Below are 12,336 nucleotides of genomic sequence, written 5' to 3'. Positions count from 1 at the left end.
CACAGTCATGTAAGCATTGGCCCAGAGTCATGAGATTGAGCCCTATGTTAGGTTCTGCACTCAGTGCTGAATCTGCTTGAGACTCTGCCTTTGTCCCTCCCCCCAGCACACTTGCTCTCATTCTGTCTCTCAAATAAATAAGTAAATTTTAAAAAAAAGGAAAAGAAAGAAAGAAAGATTTGGGCCTTAGGAGTGCTCACTGCTGCTGGGATGTGTAACTGCTTCCAGACTCTTCCATCTTCCATAGTGGGCAACCGTATTTTTTACTTATGTATGTATTTACATATTTACAACGGTATTTTTTACTTATGTATGTATTTACATATTTACAACCGTATTTTTTACTTATGTATGTATTAAGAACAATAAGGTCACACCTGTACCTCCTATTCTGGTAAAGTAGCACAGGGTTTAGTTTAATATTATGTCTTCTTAGATATTTTAAAAACAACTTCATGGAGATGTAATTTACATACCATACAATTCTCCTATTTAAAGTATATAGCTCACGGGTGTTTAGTATATTCACAGAATTGTGCATACCTCACCACAGTTGATTTTTAGAACATTGTCATTGTTCCAGAAAGAAACCCTGTTCCCCTTAGCCATCACCTTCCATTCTCCAACAGCCCCAGGTAACTAGTATTCTACTTTCTGTCTCTGTAAATTTGTCTTTTCTGGACACTTTTTATGAATGGAATCATACAATATGTGACCCTAGTGTCTGGCTTCTTTGACTTAGCATAATGTTCTCCAGGGCTAATCCACGTCGTAGCACCTGTCAGTACTTCATTTCTTTTTATGGCCGAACATTTCATTGTATGTATAGACCACATTTTATTTATCCATTCATCAGTTGATGGACATGTGAGTTGTTTCTACTTTTTGGCTATTGTGAGTAATGCTGCTGTGAACATTTGTGAACAAGTTTTTGTTTGGGTGCATGTTTTTAATTTCTCTTGGGTGAAATTGATGATTCATACGGTACCTATATGTTTCATCTTTTGAGGAACTGCCAGACTGTTTTCCAGAGTGACTGCACCATTGTACGTTATTACCACAATGTAGAGAGATCCAGTTGCTCCACATCCTTTCCAACACTTGTGTTTTTTCTCTTTTTTTAAATTATAGTCATCTTAGTAGGCATAAAGTTACATATTTCATTGTAATGAGTTTTGAGTTTCATTTCCCCACAGCTAATGTTGTTTAGCATCCTTTCATGTGCTTAATAGCCATTTGCATATTATCTTTGGAGAAATTCAGATCTTTTGCCCCTTTTCTTTCTTTCTTTCTTTTTTTTTTTTTTTTTTTAAGATTTATTATTTTGGGGGCTCCTGGGTGGCTCAGTTGATTGAGCAACTGCCTTCAGCTCAGGTCATGATCCTGGAGTCCTGGGATCGAGTCCCGCATCGGGCTCCCTGCTCAGCGGGGAGTCTGCTCCCTCTGACCCTCCCCCCCCTCATTCTTTCTCTCTCAAATAAATAAAGTCTTTAAAAAAAATAAAGATTTATTATTTTTTAGCGAGAGAGCGTGAGCAAGAGGGGCAGAGGGAGAATCTCAAGCAGACTGCACTGAGTGCAGGGCCCGATGTGGGGCTGGATCCCACGACCCTGAGATCACGACCTGAACTGAAACCATGAGTCAGACACTTAACAGGCTGTGCCATCCAGGCGCCTCTGTTTTGCCCATTTTTAAGTTGGGTTATTTGTCTTAATTATTGAGTTACAAGAGTTCTTTACATATTCTGGATATAAGTTTCTTATCAGAAAAAATGATTTGCAAATGTTTCCTCCCATTTTGTGGATTTTCTTTTTGCTTTTTTGATGGTTTCCTTTGAAGTGGAAAAGTATTTTATTTAGGGGCACCTGGGTGGCTCAGTCGGTTAAGCGTCTGCCTTCAACTCAGGTCATGATCCCGGGGTCCTGGGATTGAGCCCTGCATCGGGCTCCCTGCTCGGCGGGGAGTCTGCTTGTCCCTCTCCCTCTGCTGCTCCCTCCTGCTCCTGTGCTCTCTCTCTCTCTCTCTCTCTGCACTCTCTCACTCAGATAAATAGAAATCTTAAAAAGTTTTATTTTGATGAAGTCCAACTTCTCTTTTTCTTTAGTTGTTAGTGGTTTTTGGTGTCTTATCTAAGGGTCCATTGCCACATCCAAGGTCATGAAGATTTATGCCTGTTTTCTTTTAAGAGATTTAAAGTTTAAGCTCTTACATGGAGGTGTATGATCCATTTTGAGTTAATTTTTGTGTGTGATGGAAGTAAAGAGTCCAGCTTCATTCTTTGGCATGTGGATATGTAGTTGTCCTAGCATAATTTGTTGAAAATTACTCTGGGGGCGCCTGGGTGGCTCAGTCGTTAAGTGTCTGCCTTCGGCTCAGGTCGTGGTCCCAGGGTCCTGGGATCGAGCCCCGCATTGGGCTCCCTGCTCAGCGGGAAGCTTGTTTCTCCCTCTCCCACTCCCCCTGCTTGTGTTCCCTCTCTCGCTCTCGCTGTCACTGTCTCTGTCAAATAAATAAATCTTAAAAAAAAAAAGATAAGAAAATACTCTGTTCTTTTTTTTTTTTTAAAAGATTTATTTATTTGAGATAAAGAGAATGCGAAGTGGGGAGGCAGAGGGAGAGGGAGAGACCGTCTCAGGCAGACTCCATGCTGAGTGCAGAGCCCAACGGACTTCATCTCATGACCCCAAGATCATGACCTAAGCCGAAACCAAGTTGGACACCCAACCGACTGTGCCACCCATGCGCCCTGAAAATTACTCTGTTCTTAGTGTTTTACCAACTCAGTTAAATATATAGATGTCAATAAAGGTACTTAGTTTTGTTTTCTTTTTTTTTTTTTAAGGAAAAAATTCAAAAATGTTTCAAATTCCTGTGGAAAATCTTGACAACATCAGGAAGGTACGAAAGAAGGTGAAAGGCATTCTTGTGGATATTGGGCTTGACAGCTGCAAGGAGCTGCTGAAGGTGAGCACGCAGGCGGGGCTCAGGCGGACCTGGCAGCAGAGTCGCGGGCCGGCCTCGCGGAGCTGAGATCTGCACCGGGACTGTTTGAAGGGTGCGCGAGGTCCCTCAGGCTGGAATTGCCAGTATTTCACATGGCTGCACAAGCGCATAATTAGTCTATACTTACGTCTTTCTGACTTAAAGTGAGCTCTTTTAAGCTGTTCAAGTTTTTAAAGTTACCTTTAGTTGGGGCTTTTTATAGTTATTAGTTATCAAATGTATTTGTTTTTGATCTTCAAAGGGAATGTGTTGAATTGTTATTCCAGCAAAAGATGACCCTAACTTAATCCCCTGGATTGTTGGAGTAATTACCAAATGGGGATTCATACATGATGTGATAGGGCTTTTCTGATTTGTGAATTTAATATATGCAGTTTTAACAAAAGTTTAAAAATTAAGGTCACAGTCACATCCTCTGGTAAGGTGTGATCTCAGAATTTTTTCCTTATAACTTGAGAATATATGGCTGGCATCTATAGTAAAGGAATAGAAATTGTTAAGTAAGACTTGGTGTGTATCTTTAAAGCCACTGGTAATTCTGTGCATGTTTTATTCATAACTGTAAAAGTAAGGACCATGTCTACTTTGAGTTTTTCTTAAACTTGTGAACAATTAAATTCACAGTATTGGCTTGGGAAGGTTTCAGTTTCTTAATTTTCTAATCTCAGACTTTCATCCAGATTGATTTTATTTATAAAAAGTGGTCTGATACTAAAAGACTAATAATTACAGGGATCCTCATTAATGGCCAGGATTGTTTTTTGCCCTCAAGTAGACAAATGCTAATTTCTGAAGGACTCCAGGAAATTGAGTGTTCAGACATTGCCACCTCGGGGTGCTCTTCCCTCTGAAGCGCTGCCTTCTCTGTTCTTGTTTGTTGTGCTTCAGAGCTCTCATAGCACCTGACACGGTTTATTATCTGCCCCCCCCCCGAATGTGAGAGGACAAGGACCTCTGTTTTGTTAATTACCTGTGATCAGGATTGTAGTCTGGCACAGAGATGTTTAATATACATGTATTTAACAAGTAAGTTTTGAGTGAAGGAACAAAAGTAAAAACCTAAGTACAGCAATACTTTGAATAACAGACTGTGACCGAAAGTCCATTTGCAAATAAAAGGATGGGGGAGGTACCAGAGTGGAAGCTCTTGGGTAGATACTGCTGCTCAGGAATAGTCTTAAAGTCAAAGAATCTCAGAGTTCTTTGCATCTCTGTTTATAAGTCATATTTGATACATGAGGAAGAAAGCAGGGTAATTATTTGGAGATAAGATTGAGCAGGTAGATAGTAGACATAGTCCATTAGTAATAGGTAACTCTTGTAAAGTTCCTGGACCCAGTTCCGATACAACACCAGGTGTTCTGGTTTCCCACATGTGGGAGTTCTCTGAAGCGGGGAATAAAATTCTTATGGAGGCTTCATTACATAGTCAAGGTTGATTAAGTCATTCACTGATTTAACCTCCAGCCCCTCTCACTGCCCATGAAGTTGGGGTAGGCCTGAAGGTCCCAACCCTCTAATCACATGATTGGTCCTCCTGGGAACTAACTGCACCCTTGGGTAGGGTCTACAAGTCACCTTCATTAGTAACAAGACATCCATTGCACCTTTATGGTTTTGACGCATTTTCAGGAACTGTGAATGAAGACCAAATTTATCTGAGAAATATGTATTTGGTCATCTGAATGATGTTATAAATCATTTCTTATAACTTTCTTGTAAATCATTTTATTGCAGTAAGTACATGTATTTAAGTAATGTTTGTAGAGAATATATAAATAAATTAAGAACACAAGTGTATGTATATAGATACAGGATATTTCAAACGATAATATATGGGAACCCCCTACAGTGGTGCCTGGCATGTGGTAGATGCTCAAAGAATGAACCCTGAAGGTATAGTACTATCCTTCAGTAGACAGACTGAGAATGTTCTTGGATCATTGGGGGGATAAAGAGATGACTTTTATTTTAATCTTGGCTCTTAGCTAATTATGTGCCCTTGGGCAAATCAAGTAATCTTTGGGCCTGTGTCCTTATTGCAGTGAAGGAATGTAGAGAATTAGGGTACTAGGATACTCTCCCCTGTTAGAGAAATGACAGTTTAGCAGGAGTTGAGAGACAAACTTAACGATAATAGTGAGAAACAGGCAGAAAGATCACTTCTAGTTGGGGAGGCTAGAGTAGCCTTTATGGAGATGAGATTTGAACTGTTTTTTGTTTGTTTTTAAAGAATGGGTAGGATTACCCAGTGGAAAGAATTAGAAAGGGTATTCCAGAAACATGGAATTTAAAACCACAACCCAGTTGATTAACCCCCATCAAACTAGGCTGAGTGAATTCAGGAACACATTACCCTTTAACCATATCAAACAATCATTCTCATTTTACCATGTTTGCTTTAACATTTGTTCACTTGTGTGTGTGTGTGTGTGTGTAATACTTCAAGTGTCTGTTTTCTAAGAATAAGGATGTGTCTCTTAGGTTAGCACAGGATGGTTATCAGCTGAAGTAAGCTGGTATTTTTATCTTGTCTGATCATTTATAGCACTCCTGCCTGTCTGTGATGGACCCAGTCTAGGGTCAGGCATGGCCTTCAGTTGTCGTTTCTCTTTCGTCTCCTTAAATGTGAATTCACTTTTTCAATGGAATTCTGTTCCAAAATTGGTTTTGTTTTATTCTTAGATAAAACATGAGTAATAACTACAATTTTTCATCCTGGTATCCTTTGTTTTTGACATTGTATAGAACAATATTCCTCAGTAACTTCTGCTTCCTTAGTCAGCCTAAGAATGTGTTTACTCATCTGAATTTGTTCAAGACTTGTTTACTTTCTTGACTGTGCTGACACAGATACGTACATATTTCTCAAGGGAAAATTGAGAGATTTGAATGGCTTACAACTATTAAGTTAGATTAACTCTTGGGCTAAATGTTACTAATTCTTCTAGGGGGAAAATTTTGTTTTTTTTAAATCTGGAGTTCTGTATTTTATAAAATTGTTTAAAATTCAAGGAATGTGAAGTTCAGTTTAGAAAAATTAGGAAGTATATGCAGAAATATAGATACAAGAAGATTCATTTGTAAGCCATTACCCAAAATATCCATTGTTAACATTGTTGTATGTCTTTCTAGATTTTTTTTAAGTGGGAGATCAAACTAAGATACTGTACTAGCTTTGTTTTGTCTTTTCACTCAGTCTCATATTCATAGTTTTTTCCCATGTCAGATGCATTTATTCTTAATCCCCCATAGTACTTAGAATTTCTTGGTTTCAAGCAAGAGAAACAAACACTAGACCAACTTAAGCTAAAGGGAATTTGCTGGAAGACTGAGCCTTCCAGAGTCTGTACTGGAGACTGAAGCGGCTGAGGGAACACCTGTCCGTGGTTCTTTCCACTTCCTTACCTAGCATTTCAAATTTCAGTGAGGTGTCACTTTGCCTTCTCTGATCTCCAAAGTGTCTGGGACTCTCTTTGTCCCAAGAGTTAAGACCTCAAATTTTAGGCTATACAGTTCTTGTTGAAAGCCTGTCTGAGAAAAATGAACTTTAGGGAAGATAGACTCTTCCAAGAACCTTATCTTCTTTTCTAAAAGTAGATCTCAACCCCGCTATTCATTAGAGTTTCTTGATTTTTTTTGAAAGTTAACATTTGATCACTTAAAGTAGGGGCTGGCTATGTAATTTACAGGGCACTGTGCACAATGAAAATGTGGACCTGGGCTGGCCTACAGGCCTGTTGTCCCAGCCCACAGCATGTGGGCGACTCCTACGGGATAACATCCTCTGTGCTGGGGTGCTCATGGTACCTGGATCCAGGCAGGGTTCGAGGTCCCCACCTTGACCCCTTCTCTCCCTGAGTCTGTGCTATGCTTCCACTGGAGGTGATGATGGAATGTGGACTTCCTGACAGCTTGGTTCCTGCCCCAAGTGGTAGAGGAGAGAGGGAGTGGGTGCAGGATGAGGGCAGAGAGAGGGAGGAGGTTGGGGTGAGTGGGAGACAGAGAGCAGGGACAGACTCTTTCCCTGGAAGTAGGACCATGTGTGAGCTGAAGCTCCAGGCTCCTGACGTGTGCTCCATTGTCCTGTCAGACTTACTTTTATAAAACACAGATATTATTACTATTTTTTAAAGGTTTTATTTGACAGAGAGAAAGAGCCAGTGAGCACAAGCAGAGGGAATGGCAGAGGGAGAGGGAGAAGCAGGCTCTGCACCGAGCAGGGAGCCTGATGTGGGGCTCGATCCCAGGCCCCTGGGATCATGGCCTGAGCCGAAGGCAGCCGCTAACCATCTTGAGCCACCCGGGTGCCCCCAAAATTAAAGTTATTAACAATTTCAAGATGGTGACAACAGAGCGTTAAACCCCAGCACTGGCCTGTCTGAGCATAGGGCCCTGTGTAGCTTCACTAGTCCTGTGACTTCTCCTTCCTGGAGAAGCCCTCACTGGTATTTTCGAAGACCCTCTCAGACTTTTTTTTTTAAGATTTTATTTATTTATCTGAGAGAGACAGTGTGTGGATGCGTGTGCGGGAGAGAGCCCGTGCAAGAGAGAGCACCAGTGAGCGGCAGAGGAAGGATAAGCAGACTCCCTGCTAAGCAGGGACCCTGGCTGGGGGCCCGAACCCACAACCTTGGGATCATGACCTGAGCCAAAGACAGCCAAAGGCAGATGCTTAACTGACTGAGCCACCCAGGCACCCCCAGATTTTTTAAAAATATTTAATAATTTAGTTTATTTAATCTCATATGTTAAAAATATTTCAGTATGCAATCAGTATAAAGTAATGAAATATTTTGCCCACTTTTTTCTCTTAAATCTTCCAAGCATAAAGATATTTTTTATTATGATAAAATATATATAATAAATTTGTCATCTTTCCCATTTTTAAGTACACAGTTCATTAGCATTAATAGTGTTCACACTGTTTTACAACTATCTGCAGTATCTACATTTGACCCCTGAACTTCATGGGGGGTTAGGAGCACTGACCCCACCTTCCTCTACACAGTCAAATCCGGGTATAACTTTTGACTCCCCCCCCAAACTTAGCTAATAGTCCACTGTTGCCCAGAATCCTTACTGACAGCATCAACAGTCAACCAATGTATGTTATATGTATTATATACTGTGTTCTTACAATAAAGTAAGCTAGAGAAAAGAAAATGTTAAGAAATCTAAGAATATGCATTTATAATACTTTATGTATATTCATTAAGGAAAAAAGTCTGTGTGTAAGTGGACTTGTGCAGTTCAAACCTGTGTTGTTTAAGGGCCCACTGTGTTTCCAAAATTTTCATCACCTCTAAACATGAAACAGTAACTCCCATCCTTTCTACCCCAGCCCCTGGTAACCTATAGTCTACCCCAGCTCGATTTGCCTACTGTAGATGTTTCATGTAAGTGGAATTTTTTTGTGTCTGGCTTATTTCACTTATGTTAATGTTTTCAAGCTTCATCCATGTTGTAGCATGTATCAAAATGTAATGCCTTTTTGTGGCTAAATCATATCCATTGTATGAATACACCACATTTTGTTGAGTACTTCATCCCTTGTTAGACATTTGGGTTGATCCCATGTTTTGGCTATTGTGAAGGATGCTGCAGTGAACTTTGGCTGACAGGTATCTATTTGAGCCCCTGTTTTCATTTTTTTGGGTATATACCTAGGAGTAGAATTGCTAGGTCATGTAATTTTATGTTTAGCTTTTTGAGGAACTACCAGCCTGTTTCCACAGTGGCTTCACCCTTCTCCACTCTGGCCAGCAGTGTGTGAGGGGCCCACTTTGTCAACATCCCTGCCAACACTTGCTATTTTTTTTTTTTTTTAATATTTATTTATCTGATAGACACAGCGAGAGCAGGAACACAAGCAGGGGGAGTGGGAGAGGGAGAAGCAGGCTTCCCGCCGAGCAGGGAGCCCGATGCGGGGCTCGATCCCAGGACCCTGGGATCACGACCTGAGCCGAAGGACTGAGCCACCCAGGCACCCAACACTTGCTATTTTCTCTGTTTTTTTCCCCTTCCTCTTTTTCTCCCCTACTCCCTTGCCGTCTTAGTGGCTAATGATGTTGAGCATCTTTCATGTGTTTTTTTGGCCATTTGTATACCCTCCTCAGAGATTTCTGTTTAAATCCTTTACCCAGTTTTTAATTGGATTATTTGTCTTTCTGTTGTTGAATTGCAGTTCTTTATTCTGGATGGTTAAACTCTCATTAGATATGATTTGCGGATATTTTCTCCCATTCTGTAGGTTTCTTTTGACTTTCTTGATAGTATCTTTCAATGCAAAAAGATTTTAAATTTTGAAAAAGTCCAGTTTACCTATTTTTGTTATTGTTGTTGCTGGTGCTTTTTATGTCATATCTGAGAATCCATTGCCAAATCCAGTCATGAAGATTCTTTTGTATATTTTCTTTTTTTTTTTTTTCTTTTGTATATTTTCTTCTAGGAGGTTTATGGTTGTATTTCTTTTTGTTTAAATCATTGATCCATTTTTTTAAAGATTTTATTTATTAATTTGAGAGAGAGAATGAGCAAGAGAGAGAGAAGGAGCAGGGGGAGGGGCAGAGGGAGAGGGAGAAGCAGACTCCCCACAGAGCAGGGGGAGCCCGACATGGGGCTCGATCTCGGGACCCCAAGATCATGACCTGAGCTGAAGGGAGACGCTTAACTGACTGAGCCACCCAGGCACCCCTCATTGATCCATTTTGAATTAATTTTTGAATGTGGTGTGAAGTAGGAGTCCAACTTTGTTCTTTTGCCTGTGGAAATTCATTGTCCCAGCACCATTTATTGAAGATACTGTTTTTCCCTCATTGAATGGACTTGGCATCCTTGTCAAAAATCAGTTGGCCATGGAAGCTTGGGTTTATTTCTGGGCTCTTCAATTCTGTTTGATTGGTCTGTATGTCCTTATGCTGGTACTACACTTTTTTTTTTTTTAAGATTTTATTTTTAAGTAATCTCTATACCCAACCTGGGCTTGAACGTACAGCCCCAAGATCAAGAGTCACATGCTCCACTGAATGAGCCAGCCAGGTGCCCCTACACTGATCATTACTGTACCTTTGTAGTAACTTTTGAAATCGGGAGGTGTGAGCCTTCCAACTTTGTTCTTTTTTTTTTTTTTCCTTTCAGTATTGTTTTGGCTATTTGGGACCCCTTGCAATTCCATATGAATTTGAGGATTCGGTTTTCCATTTCTGCAGAAGAGAATTGGAATTTTGATAGGGATTGTGTTGTAGGTCACTTTGGGTAGTATTGATATCTGAACAATATCCCTTCCCATGAATAGAATGTCTTTCTGTTTATTTAGGTACTTATTCTTGGCTCTTCACTGTATCAAGTTTATTTCTTTGCTGTCCTGTTCAGAGTGGCCCCATTTTTGCAGGTGACCCTACACTTAACTTCTGTGTATCAAGTCATAGATTAGATTGAGACATTTAAACCAGTGCTTACAAATTGTCGTGTCCTGAGCCCAGCCCGTATAGCTAGCAATCTTTAGAGACCTATATATGTATAAAGAGGTATTCAAAAATTTATTAACCTGTTTCTACATCTTATCTATAAAAATATATTGAAATATGTTTAGTATATTCTATTTATTTCCTAATAGTTTTTTTTTTCTTTCTTACTAGCTTTTTTTTGCGGGGGGGTGGCTGCATCTGGCATTGGAGAACACTGCTTCCCCTAAACCCCCTTCTCTTATCTCCTGGGACAAAACATTGCTGTTTCTTTCTTCCTTTTCCAGTATTTTCTTATAAAAAATTAAAATCTACAGAAATGTTGAAAGGGTTACACAGTGAAAACCCATCTACCTACACCCAAATTCTATGGAATTATCATTTATATATGTGTGTATGCATAAATATATTTATACAGTCCCCTGTAAAACAATTACATGTATGTACATATAAACAGTTATATATATTAAACACTTATGTGTTTGAATTTAGCCCATCATTCTATCTTATTTTTTGGTGCATTTCAAAGAAAGTTGCAGCAATAGTACATTTTACCCTTACCTTCTTTCAGCATACGTGTCACTAGAGTTTAGTGTTTGTTAGCTTTTTGGGCAGGGTGGGGAGAAGGAATTTATATGCTGTGAAATGCACTTAAGTTTCTCCATGGGGCGCCTGGGTGGCTCAGTCGTTAGGCTGAGCCTTCGGCTCAGGTCATGATCCCAGGGTCCTGGGATCGAGCCCCGCATCGGGCTCCCTGTTCAGCAGGAGGCCTGCTTCTCCCTCTCCTGCCCCCCCTGCTTGTGTTCCCTCTCTCGCTGTGACTCTTTTCTGTCAAATAAATAAATAAATAGATAGATAGATAGAAAAGAAATGCACTTGTTTCTCCAAATGATGATTTTTTGACGTGCATATCCTCCTGTAATACAAGTCTCCCATCAAGATAAGGACAGTTCTGTCACTCTGGAAAGTTCTCCTCAAGCCCTGTTTCGGTCAGGCCTTGTCCCCACCCCACTGGCTACCAGTGTTCTGAAATTTTGTACTGTAGATTAGATTTGCCTGTTCTGCAGTTTTATGTAAATGAAATTATAATTGCTCCTGTGTGGGATTTTTCCGTGTGGTTGCAATATTCCATTACATGGGTGGATTAGTTTATTGGTCTTTTCTCCTGATGGTGGACCAGTTTTTAGTCATTATGAATAAGTTTCTCCTTATAAAAGTATTTTTGTGAACATCTGTTTAGTTTTATAGGAAATGGCTACTATATGATTCTACATTCCTGTCAGTACTGTGTGAGGGTTTCAGTCGTACCCTTACCATTTGGTGGTATTGGTTTTTTAAAAAATTTTGAAATAAAGGGGCACCTGGGTGGCTTAGTCAGTTAAGCAGCTGCCTTGGGCTTAGGTCATGATCTCAGGGTCCTGTGATGGAGCCCCATGGCGGGCTCTCTGCTCAGTGGGGGTCTGCTTCTCTGTCTCCCTGCCACTCTGCCTACTTGTGCTGTCTCTCTCTCTCTCTCTCAAATAAATACAATCTTTAAAAAAATTTTTGGAAATAAAGCTGTATTACACTGGCAGTAAGAATGTTTATTATATTACCGTACAGTGTGATTATTAGCTGCATGTTCTCTGTAGATCCCTTTTTCAGGTTGAGGAAGTTCCTTATTCCTACCTTGGTGAGAGCAAAAATTGTGACTAGATGTTGAATTTTGTTAAAGTGATTTTTCTGTATCAAGATAATTGTCTTTTTTAAGTCTAATATAGTGAACAACGTGGTTTGATTTTCTTTTTTAAAAAATAAACTCTTAAACCAATCTGTATCTCTGGGAGAAATTCTGCTTGGTTCTTTTATATGTTGGGTTGATTTGTAG

The 12,336-nt window shown here is 40.0% G+C and overlaps 1 protein-coding gene across 4 annotated transcripts in view; it reads left to right on the top strand.

Moving 5' to 3' along the window:
• ADNP2 (ADNP homeobox 2) overlaps positions 1-12,336 on the top strand; it is a 36,286-nt gene that overhangs the window by 6,107 nt on the left and 17,843 nt on the right. For all 4 annotated transcript variants that reach the window (XM_025860242.2, XM_073890123.1, XM_025860241.2 and 1 more), the window contains one exon: positions 2,843-2,964. In XM_025860242.2, the coding sequence (XP_025716027.1) occupies positions 2,857-2,964 (108 nt within the window). In that variant the 5' untranslated portion in view covers positions 2,843-2,856. The remainder of the gene's footprint in view (positions 1-2,842; positions 2,965-12,336) is intronic.

The sequence above is a fragment of the Callorhinus ursinus genome, unplaced genomic scaffold, assembly GCF_003265705.2.
Source record: "Callorhinus ursinus isolate GAN/ISIS: 27379988/994484 unplaced genomic scaffold, GSC_fseal_2.0 scaffold128, whole genome shotgun sequence".
NCBI lineage: Eukaryota > Metazoa > Chordata > Mammalia > Carnivora > Otariidae > Callorhinus > Callorhinus ursinus.
This window is presented reverse-complemented; position numbering and strand designations above follow the sequence as displayed.